This window comes from Heliconius melpomene, chromosome 1 (assembly GCF_056956725.1).
Source record: "Heliconius melpomene rosina isolate 202511_hmr_F chromosome 1, ASM5695672v1, whole genome shotgun sequence".
NCBI lineage: Eukaryota > Metazoa > Arthropoda > Insecta > Lepidoptera > Nymphalidae > Heliconius > Heliconius melpomene.
In genome coordinates, this window is record NC_140389.1 from 9,749,438 (window position 1) to 9,769,142 (window position 19,705).

At 33.9% G+C, this 19,705-nt stretch overlaps 1 protein-coding gene across 1 annotated transcript in view; it reads left to right on the plus strand.

The window, feature by feature from the left end:
* mid (midline) overlaps window positions 1–19,705 on the plus strand; it is a 52,621-nt gene that overhangs the window by 15,646 nt on the left and 17,270 nt on the right. Inside the window, exon 4 of the mRNA XM_085193969.1 lies at window positions 13,531–13,804. Within this exon, the coding sequence (XP_085050095.1) occupies window positions 13,531–13,804 (274 nt within the window). The remainder of the gene's footprint in view (window positions 1–13,530; window positions 13,805–19,705) is intronic.

Below are 19,705 nucleotides of genomic sequence, written 5' to 3' on the forward strand. Positions count from 1 at the left end.
AAAATAATTCTAATAAATATGCACGATAATGTACCTAAAGGTTTTATTTATCTAGTAACTAGCGGTGGGTGGTATACATTTAGCACCAAATTAATAACTAACTATTTACAGCTTTTAAATTTTCACTTCAGTTCATAGTGTGTCTCCGTAGGAGGCTTTCTTGGAACATGGTTGAATGTGCAAGGCCATTAATTATATGACAAAAGTGGTGTCGCGGTCGTTAAAGAAAAGTAACAATGCCCGCATATAACACTTTTCTCAACAATTTTGGGTTCTGCAAATATAGAGTCAGCACAGCTCCAAATATTTTTTTAGTTTTTATGATTTAAGTAACATTTTTGAGTATATAATTTAAATTATTATTTCTCGCTCTCTGTCAACAGTTTCAAATATCTATGAAAATGTTAAATTTTATTAAGATTGATTTCATCTTAATTTGCAGAATTTTACATATTAAAAAAGTATGAAAATATTTTTAACCAAATTTAGCACAATATTAAAACCGTTGCAACTACATTATATGAAAGTACTATATTTGTGTACACTTACACACTTCGCTGTATATATATGGAACCCTTCTGTGTCACCTGTATATTTGCGAGCGCGAGCGTGCTGCAGTATGGGTGGCACGGCGCTCGGCCACAATGGTGTTTGGGTTGGCATTCGTCACGGGGCGTCGGCCCTACAGCGCCATGATTGATGACCCCTGCCTACGGAATCCACCACGATATGCAGATGTGTCCTTTTAATATAAACAAAGCGTATTCTCTACTTTGTGTGTGTTTGACTATGGCATTTATACCAAATTAATTTTAATACAATGTAGTAGGTACAGTTATTGCTTGTAAATAGTTGGCTTTATTGCAAAAACAGATGGTTCAAGTATTTTCAAGAAAATTTAATTATCATATTAAATAACAAGACAATATTACGCAAGATATAAGGATTTTACCTTAGATTCTAGTTTATTAATTAAATAATTAAATTAACTACAGTCGTAATATGCCTATTAATTTTGCAATTCTAGCTACCTACGACTTTGTCTACATATAATCACTTTATATCTAACAACCTATTTATGAAAAAATATATAGAAAAATCTCAGAGATAGCTGGTCCAGCGCTTGAATAATGGCTGGCCGTAGTTTACTTACGTGTAACATAATATGCGGTCGATGGCGGCGATAGCGTCGAAATATTCATATTCCCTGGAGGGCTGCGTAAATAAAAATTATTTTGTATAAGACAGGTGTAGCGTCGGGTTACGCGGCTCATTAGCATTCGTCAGAATTAGATCGTCCGTCCGTACAGCACCCGGTGCACCTGTCCCATCAAACGAACTTACTAATATCTTGACATTATCGCGCCGTGTAATCCTATTGCTAAGTATCTGCAAAAAATATTAAATGTCATTTAGCTTTACATAATGAAACGACCCAAGATTGGAAGTAGCAAAACTTTAAAACATTGGTGACACTTATTGGGATAAAGTTACTTTAAGATTAGGTATAATGCTAACATTTGTGTTTGTGTGTTTTCGGAAGTCGAAAGCAATAATAACTTTTTTTAATAACTTTTTTTTCTCTGATTTTAAAGAAAGTACACCCATCATAGTATTGTAAAGTTTTGACTTTTTATCAGAGAGTTAATTCACATAATATCAGAATATATAATATAAAGTATGTAGAGTGTGTATGTAGTAGCTTCCACACTCGACAACACAGCTGCATTGCCATAAATAGCAATTAGCATTGTTCTAATTAAGACTATAACGTGCTGATAAGATTTTATACCATAGCCTCGCGTGTAAACCCTCTATTTACATAGTTTACGTAAATCTGACCGACCTGGTTGCACTGTCATATGTTTTTAGAGTTATTGGATAATTAAATAACTTATGATTTAAATAAATAAAGCAAATAATAAAGTTAAGTTTTCATTCTTATATAATAATAACGAAGAGCGAAAACGTCTTAATGGGAACGGAGTGTCTTAAGTGTCTAGGTTCCCAGGTTCCCTCTGCCTACCATACCAATTGCGGGAAGTAGCGTGAAGCTTAAAATAATTTCTATTATAAATGCAAGGTCCCTCTTCTTACATTTGTAACGTTACACGGCGTAATTTTGGACGCTCGCCTCATTTAACTTGTTTATGTCTTATGGTTATTATTATATGATTATAAATTATGAAACATTTGATCAAGATAATGGTACATGGTGGATATAAATATTCATATTTCATTAACGTCCGTACTGTTAATGCGAAATTAAGTGCGTAAAACTAATTAAATTTGCGTAAAGAAAAAATAACATGAACGATATCATCGTAATAGAGGAAGTGGAATTCCATAATTCAAGATGGATCCCCAGGATTACAAGTGAGCAATTTACTTGTCACCAAACTACTGCTAGTTGTTATCGGTGACAGATCAGTATCCTATAAAATAATTTGGAATTCCAATCGGACGTCACGTAAAAAAATATATTATTATTTAAAAGCAACATTAAAAAATAGGCTTTAGTGTGTGGGCTTTAGAAATTTCAATGTCTTGGAACCCGTTCGGTCGTGGTTGACTCAGTTGCCAGATTCTAAGCGATTCGTTGGTCGTTTTGTTGTGGTCACCTAATCTCACTCTTAACTAACCGTTATGACAGGGTTTTAGATAGAGCGATAAAAGTAAAAAGATACTTTTAGATTTTCTTGCTTTTATTTTGTATTGTGTTTTAGTTTTATATATAAAATTAGATGCTAATATAATGAATATATATTATTTTGTAATTAATGGTTTTGTAATTGCGTCAAACATTATAATATTTTCACATTATTTTTTTTTATAATAGATGCATAGCTTCACCTTTACTCATAGTATCCATTAGTCATGCGAGATTATTTAATCTGTCGGACGATGGGTGTCGGATTTACTTTTTCGTAAAGTTCTAAACGTGAGGTGCTTCCTAGCCTCCGGGGCGTGATAATATCTATGTATAGGCAAAGGCACCGCCACCGCAGTGACAGCTCAGCATAATACGTTCGTTTAACACGCTCACCGTATTCGGACGATCTCTTGACAGTTCCTTCGTTGAGCCTTTGACTCGTGTCGGTTCTCATTTTGACCATGAAACAGCATTCAGAATGTAATCCTACACCTATAGTTATATGTATGGTGTACTTACGCTCGAATTCCTTGTCAGTGAGATATGAAGTCATGATGGGTTTCTTAAACCAGCAAGTGAATCAACAATAAGGGTGTCTGCGGCGGCGGTGTGCGCGAGGCGTGTCCGCGCTTCATCGATCGCAGCTTCCGACGCTCCTCGACGACGTCTGCCCCCTCACCCCTCACCCCGCCCGCACCCCCGCGCACGTTAGCGCCCCGACCGACTGCATTTACCTCCCGCGAGGGCCACCCTCCTCATACATACTCATAATATACCTGTCTGCCACCGTCTGCCCGGAACGTGATATTTTATGAAATATTTTCACAAGAGTTGCGCTCGTTTTAGATCATCGGTGTAGAATCTAAATCGTGATGACGTTTTTTACGTTATCATTATTTCGAATGAAGGTGTTGATTCGACACCACTAGCCGCGCGGTGCTTAATTCCAACGGTGTAATTAAAGCCGTTTACATCACTTCGCGAGCGACCTGTAAATGTTATTTGTGCTCATTAAAACCAAATTACGTTATAAATTTTATGTGCGTACGTTGTAGCCACGTTAACGTGCGCAAGGAATTACCGAAACAATGTAATACCTTTATTCTGGAATGCGATACACTGATACCTACATAGCGGAGCAAGGGGCCAAGCGACTGTGTAATTGCTGGACTAAATAGAATTATTCATAAAAAATTTATATTCATTTAAGACGTTTATATTTAATTTTTTTTGCTCTGGTGTCGAGGCAAAGCGCGGTGTTGAGTTCCGCCACTCAACACGCAATGACTCCTGAATTTGGCAGAAAATGAGAAACGAAGTGTCTTAACATTACCCTCCCCTCTGCTTACCCTGGTGTGCGGGATACAGCGTGAAGCAGATTTTTTTTTTATTTAATATTATTTTTGTTAGTGAAATTTCCGAGTTATATACAATTAGTTTGCAAAAGCTTCATCTTAAAAGTAAAGCAACAAGACATTAGCGGTCTAAATTAAATTTGTCGGGTGTCGGTCCGGCGCCGTCGGTGATCGATCATAGGTAATGGTGCAGCCACTCTAACGACCCGGCTCCGTCCGTCAAGCTTCGCCTTCACCTACGATCCATCAACTGTTGACAACCGTTCATGTCAACCGGTGACTTTTTCTGACAAAACTTCAATTTGCTTTTGACGAATTCCTTTAAAGTTTTAGTAAATTACTATTATGTACATAAACATATTAATACTTTTTCGAGATCCGTAAATAACTTATGAAGATCATTTTAGAAAATGTATGCATAATGAAAAAACCGTTAAATTTGAGGCCGTCGTGGCGCAAAGGAAGCGTGAGACTGTAACGCGGCGGGTGCGGGTTCTTTTATTTTTAATTTAATTGCGTTTTTAGAAAACAATTAAAAACGGCTCTACAGAAATCTTGCCAATTTTTTATTGCAAAAAGTTTTAAGCTACAAGAATATTAACAAAAGTTAATTAAACAGTATACTAAACATAATTAATTTATAATAGGTAATGAATTGATGTGGCAAAATATTTTCAATGCTACTTCTTACTCTTAGCAGTCTTCGCTGTGCAAATGTTCGACCCTCCAACACCTGCAGTTTTGTAATCATTAATGGCGATTTGGTTTAATACCATCAGCTAATAACGTGTAAAATGAGAGATTTTATCTTCATATATAAATGCATATCAATTGAAAGGCAAAGGCGCAGTTAACATAAATATATTAACTTTACTTATATTTTATACTTTATTAAGTAACAATTGCAATTTCTTGAAATTAACAAATTAAATAGTACAATTAGTGGGTAGATCCTTTGGTTCTAATTTCTTTCTCCAGCAAATTACTACAGATGCCTAGAGATTAATTAAAAAAAATCTATTAAAATTTAAAGATGATAATGGCTTAGCAACGAATATAAGAATATTATAGAGGTGGTACAAGGAGGAGATGAGCTGGTCATTAGCGGAATGAAGCCATTAGGAGCGTGTAAAACAGTTAATTACTCCATAATCTCCATCCCAGCCGATGGTGTAGATGCTTCGGAATATAATGAACAGAGATGAACTGTAAAATTACTTACTTGCAATTTATTTAACATCACTTAGAGTTCTTTAAGATATTTTGTTATATATTTTGTTATTTATTATATTTTGTTATGTAAGATATTTTGTTATATATTATATAGATATTTTTTTTCGTATTAATAAATAAATGAATGGGTCCGAAGAGCTGAGGATCGCGTGTGGTGGCGAGAATTGGGGAAGGCCTAGGTCCAGCAGTGGACAAAAGATGGCTGCTGCTGATGATGATGATGATGATGATGAATAAATGAAAGATGTCGTCAAGCCTATGCTGTAATTTTATAGTATAAAATTAACTGTGACAGACAGTTCGGTTGCTAATTGAACTAAGAAATCGGTATCGTTTAAGTATATTCAATTTAATCATATATAGTTCATATATATAATTTTATCATAATAATAAATGTAAAAATGCATTAATAATAATTATAAATGAATATTAATATGCATTTTGAACGGACATGTTCGAGCGAGCATTTCTCGTTAGTAACTTAAACAACCGTTTATATCAGCGATTGAACATTTGGTTATGTCGAATCGCTTCCGGCAGTTGTGCATTCGACATACGTAATTAAATCATCGGGTTCAAATCTCGTGTCGGTCTTTAATATCTTACTTATAATAATTAACTTTTCATTTGCCATTAATAATTAAGGTAAAAAGTATATTAAGTTATATGGAAGTATCTAATTTAGGAGATTTAGTATTTCAATATTATTTTAATTTAATATATTTTTTTTTATTTTTTATTTTTATTATAGATCACTACATTTGCATTAAGATAAATAGTCTGACGTGTTTACTTTTTAAATGTAATCGTACTCGCTTCGATCGTGTGCACGAGAGGTTTTATAGCTAATTGTCTTTTTATCCACGATTGTTTATCTCGCGTGTTGAAATTTCTTATTACAGTGAAACCGCTTTACTCGCTCGTTGGGTGCGCATGTAGGGTATACTTGATTGCAATCGTCTTTACTTTTTTTACGTTACATTTTACACAAACAGTCTACGTAGTTAGATTTTTTTTAAATTATTTAAACACGTTATAATTAAGAAGCGCGTTAACTATTTTAGTGTGAAATTTGTAGGTTAAGTTAGAATACAAAATTTTGGCAATAGCCATTTTCTTTGGATTGCTAATGTTTAAATATCAATTTGAGCCTTAATAAATTTCAAAAAGTTAATATTACCTTTTAGTTGTACGTTAAGGTCGTTTTTCTTTTTAATATCTTGTTAAAGATACTCATCTAATAAAAAATAGAAACAACAATAAACTGCAAGCGATCCATAAAACAAGAAAAATGTTAAATTATATCATAAACTTAAAAAAAATACTTAACATTTAAAATTTAATCTTAATATGACAAATTTTATGTTCCTAATTGGGGTTCTTACTAATTCCGATCGTTATCAAACAACGGTTTTGTTAAAAGTCTTGGCCGTCAAATTTTGACATAACCGCTATATTTCACGTCGAATGTTTAACCGACTTCAAAAGAGGAGGTTATGCGTCGAATGTTGCATATTAACAATAGCCGCGTGAGGGTTTATGACGAGAGGGCGCGGGCGTGGAGCGGGGCCGGAAACCTCATAAAGTGAGCCAGATTTCGCCGATAAAAACAGCACCTTGTTAATTTTAACTGTTTTATTATGGGCTCCTTAATATTTAACCTTCAATGTTTCTGTTAAAAATCGTTCATTAGTTAAGAATAATTTTAATTAAATCTTGAGGGCAGTAAAGCGGCTGATTGTGGATTCGATTCTCACTCGAAGAAATGAAATATTCATTTAAATAAAAATCAGTGTAGAACAAACGCGGTTTTGCATTCCGCCATTCAACTTTAGAATTAGGCGAAAAATGGGAAACGAAGTGTTTTAACACTAGGTTCCCTCTGTCTACCCTGCCGTGTGAGAGATACAGCGTGAAGCTGATTTTATTTATTAAAAAGCCATAAAAGTTACTAAGAGCTTTATATTTGTTAGAAAATGCGATTGCTTACAAAGTAGCACTAGGCAGTAAGCATGTCGCTTATAATTAGTAATTAACATTTTAATTAAACAATGTGAGGTAGCGTGGAGGATATTGGCTTTGGTTCACGATTATATATTCGTTTGCGTTTAATAGCTTTGTCCGATGCATATAGGCAGTGTCGTTGTAATGATATACCTAAATAATTATTAAATAATATTTTTAAAAATTTGAATAGACTGTTTACTATGGAGACAGTTGAATTTAAATAAAATAATTACAAACTACAAAAATAAATAAATCATTGATTGATTGATTGATTGATAGTTACATAAATATTAATGATTTGATTTTAATAAAAGTAATAATAGATTCATGTTATATAACAGCCTACTTTATCACGTAATGAATTAAGAATAATGAAATCATTGAACTAAATATACAAACTAAACTAATTACAAAAATTCGTTAAATAAGGCGTTATCTATACGGAAAGTGGAAAACGACGACAGTAGTAATAGCTACAGCTTTTCCAATAGGATTTTATTTGGCATATCGTTAACACAACAAACGTGTTGAATGTCTGTTTAAATATTTCATAAATAAAATGTTGAAACAGTGAAAAGCATTAACGTGGCAAATAACTATTTAACTGCTAATAGTATTAAATAATCAAACGTTGTTCGCTAGCTATAAAGGTAAAGAAAACAAAGAGTTATTTTAATTAGGCAAGCGCTGGCCTCACCGCGGCCGGACGCCCCGCGGCGTTGCTACTTCACACACATTGACTTGAGGTCATTAACTAAACGTCACTTTTCACAATATTTATGTCTCCATTATTTTTCATACACAACCACATCGTAATATTTAAACTTTGCTCAAGAAGATGATTTTAAACATTAAGCTTTGGACGTTATACAAATATGATTATATAATTTTTATATTATTACCTTATAATTTTTTTCTTACTAGGTGATCGGCAAATATAAGCGACCTAATCTAATATTTCCACTTTGTTCATTAATTGTCGAAGCGTGAGTGGAATTTTAAAATACAGTTTTATTTATGTCAAAACAATTTACATTTATAAATAAAAATGTGCAAACATGATAAGTAAATAATTATTTAATGAGGTTTATTTAAATAAATTACTTAATGAGTTTATGTTGACGAAATATCATAGGTACAATTATCTGAACTTAGTGAAGGTTGCAACTTTTAATATTGAAAATTGTATAAGAAATCATCAAAAACAACCAAAGTGTAAAATGCACGATATTTTTATAAAAATATGATAGTAGATATAATAAGAAAAAGTTATTTAAATTTCCGAAGTAAATAAAATAGAAACAAGAAGTCACCGTCGTCTCTTTATATTATAAAAAGTAATAAAATGGAATTCCATTTCGCACGATTACCCCGGAGACGACAAAACATGTCAACTGTCAATTTGTATAATTTTACACGGAAATTAATATTAAGGTTTGACAGATGACAGTTCGCGTGATCCTCCCGCGGTGGAAGCTGTGCTGTCGGGATGGGTACGAGCTAACTTCATCAGCTGCCAATTCAGTTATTTAAAATATTATTTTCTGAACACGCAATCTCTTAGTGTTGTTATATTTGTTTAAAATGCACTATGCTTGTGTGAGATGCAAATTATTCTTGTAACGATAGGTAAGATTTCTTAGGTAAAGTTTTTAACTAATTATAATTTTGTATAACTTTATTATTTTGTATATTCTTGTAATAAATAGCCACTAATAGTTATTAGTTACTATTAACGATGTATAAGCATGGACGACTGCACTGATGCCAAATTGTGCCTAAGACATTAAGACATTTCATAACCATTATAATGGACATTTTGGGCAATGTCCATTCACCTGCTCACATGTCGATCTGATGGAGGCAACAGATGCCGCAGTCGATGATATGAATTCTCCAAGCATTGACACAAAGAAGAAGAAGAAGACCATTATAATATACCTATCATCATTTTCTGATCTTAAAAGATCTTAAATGGAATGAAGTCTGTAAGATACACAGTGTATGGTAACAGTATCTTTTGTAAATGTCGAACGCGAGATGAGATTATGGGTGTTGTCGCGTGGCTAGCAGAAACGAGACGCGTGAGCGACACTCAGCCGACAGACACGCGTCTACGTCACTCTAATTCCCCATTCTCACATTACACAAACACATTGCAAATGATGTGCAACTTTTAACACTTCCATCTTTGTTCGTGTTAATACTATTTTTTTCAATTTCACGCTGTATCCCGCACGTAGCAAACGGCAAAGGGAAAGAGAGCCTAGTGTTTAGACACTCCGCTCATCGCTTTCCGTCGATTTCTCGAGTGGCAATCGAACCCACAACCTGTCGCGCTTACAGTCACACGCTTGTGCACTACGCCAAGACTGAGTTGTTAAATTAAATAATAAATAAAATCATTCGCAATCATACCATAAGATGTAAATCGAGAACTCGTAAATATCGAGTTGCGTGCAAGTTGCCAACTGGATGACATTACATGGAAACCAGTCAAGCTTCTAACATGGTGAACGGCGTTACTACATTGTTATTGGAATCTATTATTTTTAATGAGTATGCGTAATATTTAATCATGCTTCAATACATAAAATTAATAACACGAGTCGTAAAATCGATTCAACAAGTGCGATATAATGGCGGTGTTTAATAAATGTCTTGCGCAAATACAAATAAGTAAGAACGTCACTAATAAACTTGTAGGTAATAGTTAAACGTTGAAAACGTAAAATAAGTTGAAATAACATAAAAGAAGTACAAAACATTTGTATAAAGTTTTTGTAAATTTTTTTTAACGTGTTCGACATAGAAAATTCTTGACAGTGTTAGTATGGGTTGAAAGTCATTGTTTATTTGTGAAATAATTATGTACGATAAACAATAGACATGGAAACTACTGAGGTACTACTACGTAAACACGCGATATTATTGAAAGATCATTTCATTGCAGTGGAACGGGATTCACAATTATTAATAATTGTTTGATACATTTAAAGCAACCGATTAGAATTATTTTTGTTTCACAAACAGAAAAGTTTCGTAAAAAAATCTTAAGTTTAATTATATGTATGTGCATATTTTATGTCTCAAAACGACCATTTTTGGGAAGGGAAGGGTGGGAATTGATAATGTTCATATTGCATTAACTATATATTTCAATTCTGATAGCCTAGTTAATAGCCAGGAGTTTACAATGTGAAGGTAAATGTTATCCTTATATGGTTTATTAAAAATTTTAAAAATCTGGCCATCTTGTTACGTAATATTTTTTTTACAAAACTTCAACATGCTTGCAAATTGCATTTGTTCGTAATCTTATTTGAATTTTTAATTTGAATTTTTAATGAAATTATAATTGCCGTTAATAATTGTCTTGTTTATTAATTATGTCGTTTTACATTTTGAATGAAAAACTAAAGAATGGAAATTAGCTTATAAAATTAACGTACAAATATGGACACGACTAGAATAAATTATCGTGGGACTCAAAGAGAATGACAAAAAAGAAAAATAGTTCACAATTACAATAACAAATATTACTAATTCCGTTGATAGTCGCTGAATTCTATATTTATTTAATGCGTATTGCGTTAAAGGTCGGGTACTCGCATTCAAGAAACATTAATCTTGATACGTTCGATTGCAAGTAGCAGAAAATATGTGTAATTACTTAGCGTCTTAATATGGTTTTGCTAACAACGCTATAACCTCTGTTTTATTCATATAATTTTATAGCTTTCATACCAAAAGAAACGAACACAATGTTGTGGAACAGAATGTGACGACTTTAAACGATAGACTCATTAAAATTGTAAATTGCCTCTTTTTTCTACAAAGCGAAAATAACTTATAACAAATTTCAAAAGAATATATGTTGCGAATAATGGCCGAAACTTCGCGCCTTTCCCTGGAAGTGGTTAACCGCAATTGATTTTTGAAACTACGTAGGTACATGTATTGACAAATATTTGTACTCGTATGTGGAGTTTGTCACAAAATTGCGGTTCTGCAAATTCCATATCCTGATCATATAATTAACTTATTCTTTTGCATGAATTATTTACAAATATTTTTTAAGTTGCGGTCTTCAATAATTGCGGCATAGACGAGCCCTTGCAAGTTGCAATGAAGCGAAACGGAAATGTGAAGAAGCGTTTGTTGCATATATGTATGGAATAAAATTATACTTTTTGTAATTTGCTCATAATTAATTGTATTTTTTAACATGTCTGCACATGACTACATAATTATAATAATTTGTCTTTTATGGAATAAACTATGCGTATCATTTTTATATTCGATCCAATACGCTTTATTTGAACATTCATCGGTCTATCAGCAAAGTTCACTAAATAGCTAGAAGAGCCCATCCGAAGGTTTTCATAAAATATTCAGTTTTTCTTCATAATTATAATTTAAAACAACCTAAATTACTTAAAAGATTATTCATGCGCTTGGAAAATGTATAAAAAATGTATACAAAATTGTTATTTGTTATGTCCGTATAAATATGCTGTTATAGTTTTTACAAACGACCATTCGTGAAATGTCACATTTACATGAAATTACTTACCTTTTCCTTGAGCAATATTTAATAGAGCTTCACAATTAATAGCCGCAATAAATATTTGTTTGCGAGAGCTTCTGTCACAAACTTTCAACGAGCAATTTTAATATTTAATTGTTCTCGTCTAAATCTTGGAAAATAAATTAATAGATTTGTATAATTATTTTTAGGCTGGTTTTAATCAACTAAAATATTACGTTTATTTATTCTTAAATAAGAAAGGACTAGGTAGGTATAGCAATTAGACCTACGTGTAATTTCTGTAGTATTAAACATGTAACGTACCTATGTATATGTATATCGGTGCTCTTTATATAGATGTATGTAAATGTATGTCTGTGTATAAATGTAGGGTTCTGTTCTTGTGACGGGTCCGCGCTGGGTGGCGAGTACCGTCTGCGTTGAGGCGAGACATCGCGACATCGCTATAACGACAAACTCATAAACGCGACTGACAGCAACTTATTGTCCTGTGCGACCAGAGATCCTTCACTCAGATACCGAGTAACTGTTCAGAACACACCTTAATACGATTTATTTATGACCACCGCTCACCGTGCTGAGACCCTCGGTATACCGCGCTTTATCGTCGTGCTATACTAGGGCTAACTCCGAGAATTTTATAGGTCTCTCGCATTTATTATTACGCTTATTGGGAGGTTGACACCGCGCCCGTGTTTTATGGCCGCTAATAATTCTTTCTTTCACTCCTGCATTTTATATTACATACTGTAGGAATTTAGCCGTAAACCTTGAACGATAATATCGTCAAATCGATCGTTTAAAATGTCTGAGTAATTAATAGGAACAACTCTAGCGCGACGCACGTCCGATCACGTTAGCCACGAGGAACAAATTGTTGGATGTTATCTTATCTATGACCACTTGTTTAACCTTCAAAATTATAAAAGTACCGTTTAAAGTTTAAAAAAATATATTTAAGAAAGCTTACGTTATAAATAAGTAGCCGTGCGATGTTATCGCCTCTGGCCGGCAGGAAGCGCTTCGGCCCATTTAGGGGTGCATTAAAATCGAATACATCATATTTGTTTGATTTCCTAGTTCACGTTTCACCCTGTAATTATACAAGTCACCGTCCGTGGCCAGATCTCTAGTATTTTTTGTTAATATACATTAATCTTTTTTTTTTGTTGTCAGCATGTGTTTACTTCTCGTAAAACACTTTCGGATGTTATAATTTTTTTTGTATCTTAATATCCAATTTGATATGTGCTTGTCCATATTAGGTCATTAGTGCGGGAGGTTCTACTAAATTTTAGTTCTAATCTATATATATAAAAGGACTTGTCCTCACTGACTGAGGTAAGACGCACGCACAGCCGTAACCGCTGTGCATAGAAACGTTAAATTTGGACAAAAGTTTACTTTCGTAATCTGGACATCCACTAAGAAGGCATTTTGAAAAATTTTTACCCTGAAGGGGTGAAATAGGGGTTCAAAGTTTGTATGGAAAAAAATTTAAATCGGCACCGATTTTTATAAAATTTGAAATTTAGACTCTTAAAAATATTTCATTGAACAAATGTTTTATGGTTTATTAGAATACATCCCCAAAATAAGTAAGCGAAGCTGCGCGCGTCCGCTAGTATGTTATATAACTACCTACATATCATTCTACTTTACTTGAAAACGTAAAGTATTTTTCTGGAACTAACAACTGAATAATATAAACTGTTTTGTTTTGTCTACAGGCGAATGTTTCCTACTGTCAGAGTATCATTTGCTGGCTGCAAAGCGGAGGCTCGTTACGCTGTGCTTCTGGATGTGGTGCCTGTGGACGGCAAGCGTTACCGCTACGCGTACCACCGGTCGTCGTGGCTGGTGGCGGGTAAGGCAGACCCACCTGCACCCGCCCGACTCTACCCGCATCCAGACTCGCCGTTTTCCGGCGATCAACTCCGCAAGCAGGTAGTCTCCTTCGAGAAGGTCAAGTTGACTAACAACGAAATGGACAAAAACGGCCAGGTCAGTTATAAGTATTTTTTCTTAAGAACACCATTAAATAAACACAAAACTGATATAAATACTTATATAAATTTTAATATCAATACAAAAATGTCAGAAGTTTGAACCATTTTTTTTTTTCTATAAACCGTATGACACATTTGCAACACCGAGATGAGTTGCGGACGACTTCTTTATGCGTGTGGCAATTTTATAGAATTACGAGTGAAATTGCCGGTGTCGGCGACACCTCGGGCGTCGGGGACACTGTAATGAGCGCGTTGTTGCCAACAAATTAGTCGCACATGTCGCCAAACGACAGCCGGCTCACGGTACCTGCCTCCGCGTCGCAGGTGCCAATAAAGTGTCAGCGTGCAACCAACTTCTTTATTCATCTCTGCTACTGTCTTACTACTGCGCTGAATTTCTTTATTTTTGTTCTATTTGAATTGTTTTCTCCTATTTGAGTATTCATTTACAACAAGAAAGACATAATTATATATTATAGGATTGGCGGTGAGAATATGGTGATATTTCACTCCTTTCACTACTTTTGGCCGAACTACTTTAGGCCGAAAAAAATACTAAAATATATATGTACTAGCGGCGTTCGCGGTTTCACCCGCGTGAACTATGTTATTATTAATTTCTGTCTCCATGACTACGTCCTAGTGACGTCTATGCAAAATTTGAGACTCCTATCATTTGTAGTAACGAAGTTTCATACAAACTTTCGGCCCCAAAAACAACCCCTTAGAAGTCGAATATTGCAAATTCCCGTCTTAGCGAGCACCTACGTCCTGTAAGTAACTCCTATGCAAAATTTGAGATTCCTAGCACATGTAGTTTCTTAGATTTCGTGATGAGTGAGTGACCTTTCGATTTTATATATATAGATAAAAATTTTCAAAATAATAAGTAGGTACGTGGATTTTAAATATATGTAGGTATGTAAATGTCCAATGAGTGCGATTTTGTTTTCGAAAGTTTTCACTTTCAACAAAAATAATTTTAAGTAAACATTTACAAATTCTAAATTTGAAAAACATAACAAAAATTGAACTTAAGTGAACTTTGTATAATTTAATTACCTTGGTCAGGGCTACAGAATGAGGAGGGCAGCGGAATGGAACAGGCTGGGCGTGGTAGTGTGATGGATGGAGCGGCTCTGACGAAAAACGCGTCTAGCTCTAATTGGCTTTCCCATAACGCGAACTTATCTTTATCATCATGTAGACTCTTGACCATGCAATGTCTGTGAAAGCGTAATTTAATTAAAATTACAATATACATGAGATTTGTTGGTAGTGTTCGAAGTAACCTTGGCCACTGATACATTAGATAACTTTGAAATGGCCACGTGATTTACCTAATATAAAACGCAAAATGTTTTTTATAATTCGGATCTGTAGCTCTTGAGATTAGGAGAATTAGCTAAATAAACTCTTCAGCTTCTTAAATACTGTCACTTAGGAAGCAATGACTTTAGAATAAGAAGTTGAGAATAAGGTGTAATTTCTTCCTAAGCTCTCATTTCTGCCTCACCTCTGGCAAATACCCTGAGATAAAGAATGAGGGACCAAAGACTGCGTAACGCCTGGATTCGTCATACAAAACAAAATAAAATAATTTGCGATTATGGATGTACTATCCATATACCTATATATAGACTTAAAGAAATGTATTTATATACATTATGCATGTGCATAAATTAATATTCCAACCAACAAAATGCAACATTTTGCATTAGCTATTGCATTTTTAACGAAATCTTCGAATTAGTAATAAGTTATTAAGACCGGAAGTAGTGTAGGTCAATTGTTGATACGTGGTAAGTACCTAGATATCGTCCACGCAACATTGGCACGCGCGCCGGATCGCGCCTAATTGTGGAACAAAAACTCTATAAAACCAGCGAATTAATCATCAAGCCGGGCCTTGTAACTAAATGTCACATTATTTATTATTTAACTTATAAATTGTAAGCTAAAGAAATGAAATAATTAAAAAAAAAATGTTCGCTTAAACAAATTACTATTTGGTACATTTTTTAAATATGAAATCTGCTATGCCGCATCCACATGCTTGCATGCGTATCTTTACGTATTGCCTACTTTTGGAGAACCTAGAACTAGACTAATCCTAGTGACACAAATTTAACTAAATCTACATTCTAACTCTACATCGTTCCCAATTAACGTTTTTTTTTCTTCACGCTGTGTCTCTTTTACACTAGCGTAGGCAAACCTAGTGTAAAAACACTCCGTTCCCCATTTTCTGCTGAATTCTGTAGACATTGCGAAACTCAAAGCAGCGCTTTGTCTCGTCTCACGAAAGCGTAAAAATGAAAATATTATAAATTTTATTTTTTCGAGTGGGAATTAAACCCACAAACTGTCGCGCTTATCCCTGCACCATGACTTGCCTTATAATTAATACGAAGTATAAATAAGTAGGCAGTCGATAACTGTTGAAGGGTTAAGTAAAAGCCTATTTCGTGATGTGGAATCGGGGTCATAACGTTACATTTCATGAGAATTGTCGCACGAAAAACGGCGATGACGGCTTCTGATTGTGGAGTTCATTCGAGCAGCAACCAGTCAGGCTTACTACACTATCATAATATGGTAATATCGCTAACACGCGATGGTTGGGTATTCGATTCCCAGTTTAAGCTTAGATATATTAATTAACTAACTAACTCTTTCGAGGAGATAAATAAGAATAAAAGAAAATATTGAAAAAGTAAGATGTTTTCTTTGCGAAGGTGATTCAATATTAAAAAAAAAATTGAAATAACGTTTCAAGTCCGTCGTAACACCTTTTCATTAATGAAAATATGGAAATTGCTGGTTGTGAATACCGTCTGATACTAATGACGAACGTTCGCGATGATTTATGACTAGCTTTTTGACCGTTTATTAAAATAATGAGAATTGTTAAAATCATATAACGAATTTAGGGACGATGGTATGTTGTAATTAACTATATTTTAATTATTTGACTTTGCTATTGATCACGCTGTATGTTATTATAAATATAGGTTCTATTGGCTGAATTTGTGAGTCGTATGATAAGTTGTTATTCTCTACTGAAGAATATCGACATTATTTATCGTTTGTGATGCTACAGATTAAGGTTCTATACACGTATAGTGTATAGAACTAAGTGTTATTGAAAATTTCTAATGAATGTATCTAAGTATGATATATATAACATTACATTTAATTTTCTCCTCTCTGTTCAAAGTTTAAATAAAATGTATTAAATTCACCTTTTTTAATGGTTTATACAATATCTGGATCCATTCATCTAAATTATAATCCGCTTTCACAATGTTTACGTTGTTTGCTTACGAGCAACTTAAAAATGCCAATTGTGTTTGATTAAATATCTTGCGTTGGATGCTGATGTGATGTGAAGCTGGCGATTAGCCAAAAACTCGTCGTTACTGAGCTCGTGGAAATTGGTAATGGCACCGGTTGATTTATGGACCGAGCTTTGGGACATGTGTCCTTCTTTATCTTTATTTAAGCAATACCTAGTGATGTGTTAACATTTAGGATATAATCACCACGAATATATTTTGCTTAAAAGAGACATCACTATAGCAATATTTTATAATATTCCAAGTTATTAAACTAAAGCCTGCATCATCATACGGAGATATCCAATAAAAATCAATAAAACACTCAACGCCCCACTCCGCCTAATGAACGATGACTAACATCAATCCTCGGGGCCTCGCATTTTTAATTACACCTGATATTTTCACGTCGTTAACGCTTTAGAATAAGAATAAAAACAAACAAGCCATTGGCTTCGTGTATAATGTGTTATTAGAATTAATAAATAATGTAGTGGTGCGTAGGATCTCCTGCTGCGCGGTCTCCCTACTCCTTCTCATTAGGGAGCAGCGGCTATGGACTGCGACATTTACGTGGTTACCGTCAGCGGCATTGAGATACTTATCATAATTAATGATAACCGCATACTTGGTACTACCGAGGCCGTGGTGGCCGCAGGGCACACGGGTGTGACTGTAACGCGAAGGTTGTGGGCTCGACCCCCACTCGAGGGAATGAATTATTGGCTCTGGTACCAAGGCAGAAGCTTGGCGTTGATTTCCACCACTCATCACGCAAAATTCGGCGGAAACTGGGAAACGGATTGTCTTAACACTATATGTTCCCTCTGTCCCTGCTGTGCGCGGGGCTGACTTCAAAATCAGCTGTTATAATGGCGCTTTCCGCGATAGGTTATTTCATCATAAATGTAGAAAAATGTATATTAAATAAGAATTTAGCAAATTTTAAACAAAGAAACATAATTTTTTATACTGACAGAGTTATAAATATGAATAATTCTAACTACTGATTAAAGATTTCACTATTTTAAACGTTAGCGTTAGTTGTAATAATTCATAATAACTGCTCGAACAGGTGCGATAAGATTGAATCCACGTTCGAACGTATTGTAATTAAATAAATCAATATGAGTTGCCTCTTCGTAATTTACATAATTTTTTATATATTCATAAGTTATTTAATTATGTTTAAAAATATGTGGGATGAGGTAAATTTTGAATATTTGTAGTAGACATTACTATTGAGTAATATAATGTAAACGTATGGGAGTTGAATATATTAATATATTCAACTCCCATACGTTGTGATAGTAACTTTAATTTTCTTTTTCAAGAGACAGTCTATTAGCATGTAGGCGTTTCCAGAGCTTGGGTACATAAATGACCTCTACATACATAGATTAAATTTTAAGTTTAAAACTAATTATTTTGACGACTTGTGCAAAAAAATATTTGTAATTGAGGTAACAATACAATTCATTTAAAAAAATGTTTCCTTCCTATTTAGCTTTAGGTTGACATATAGCATTAAGTTGATAACTTATACCTCGTTGATTAATAGTATGTTTGTTTTTTAATACGGTCACCTTCACGAAAATCATTTCGGCAAATTACGTTAATAATAACATTTTAAAACAGCCTAACAAAGCCACAACGTACTCGTACAACGCTAAGCAAATAAAATTAAAAGCGGTTAATTTACTTTGTGGCCAGAGATGAGTTATTTTTATGTTATAATAAGGGCAATTGTATAAGAGGAAGGGTAGCCGGCGGAAGCGACCGGTGCGCTTTTACTGCGGTATCAATAACTGTTAGTATAGCGACTGGTCGGTTTCTCGCATTTTGCTATACCATCTAGCTGTATAATTGTATAATCGTGGATATAAGTGATTTAGAAACAATGCCAATATACTTTATATATATACATAAATGTTTTTTTTTGTCTGACGTATACAAGTATGTACGACGCAAATTCCTACCTCCCAACTCTAGTACCTAATGAGTATTTAATTTACAAAATTTAGAATATAATTTTGCATGAAATTTTAAACTAAAACTTATACTTATATATATAAAATGTAATGTACAAATTCATCAGTACACTGAATATAACGTCGTCCTTCATAAAATATAAATAGAAAATGAAATATTAATTTAAAAATAATCTAAATCGTCACGTGATATTAGTTATGTACTCTTATGTCAGACGGTTTCCTTGAATAACTAATAAATTGTAAAACAAATGGCACTGTTAATTTTTTAATCGACAAGTCTAATACAATGTTATACGTTACGTAGGATTATATTACATTGGTAATTTTATTCTTACTATTTTAACCAAAATAATGTACCTAAGTAATTTATATTTTATAGTATTTGTTAATAATGTTATATTAGGACTAGCGGACGCGCGCAACTTCGCTTGCTTATTTAGGGGTGAATTCTAATAAACCACGAAACATGTGTTCAATGAAATATTTTAAGAGTCTAAAAGAGTCGGTGGCTTAAGGGTCGGTGGCGATTTAAAGATTTTTCCATACAAACTCTCAACCCCT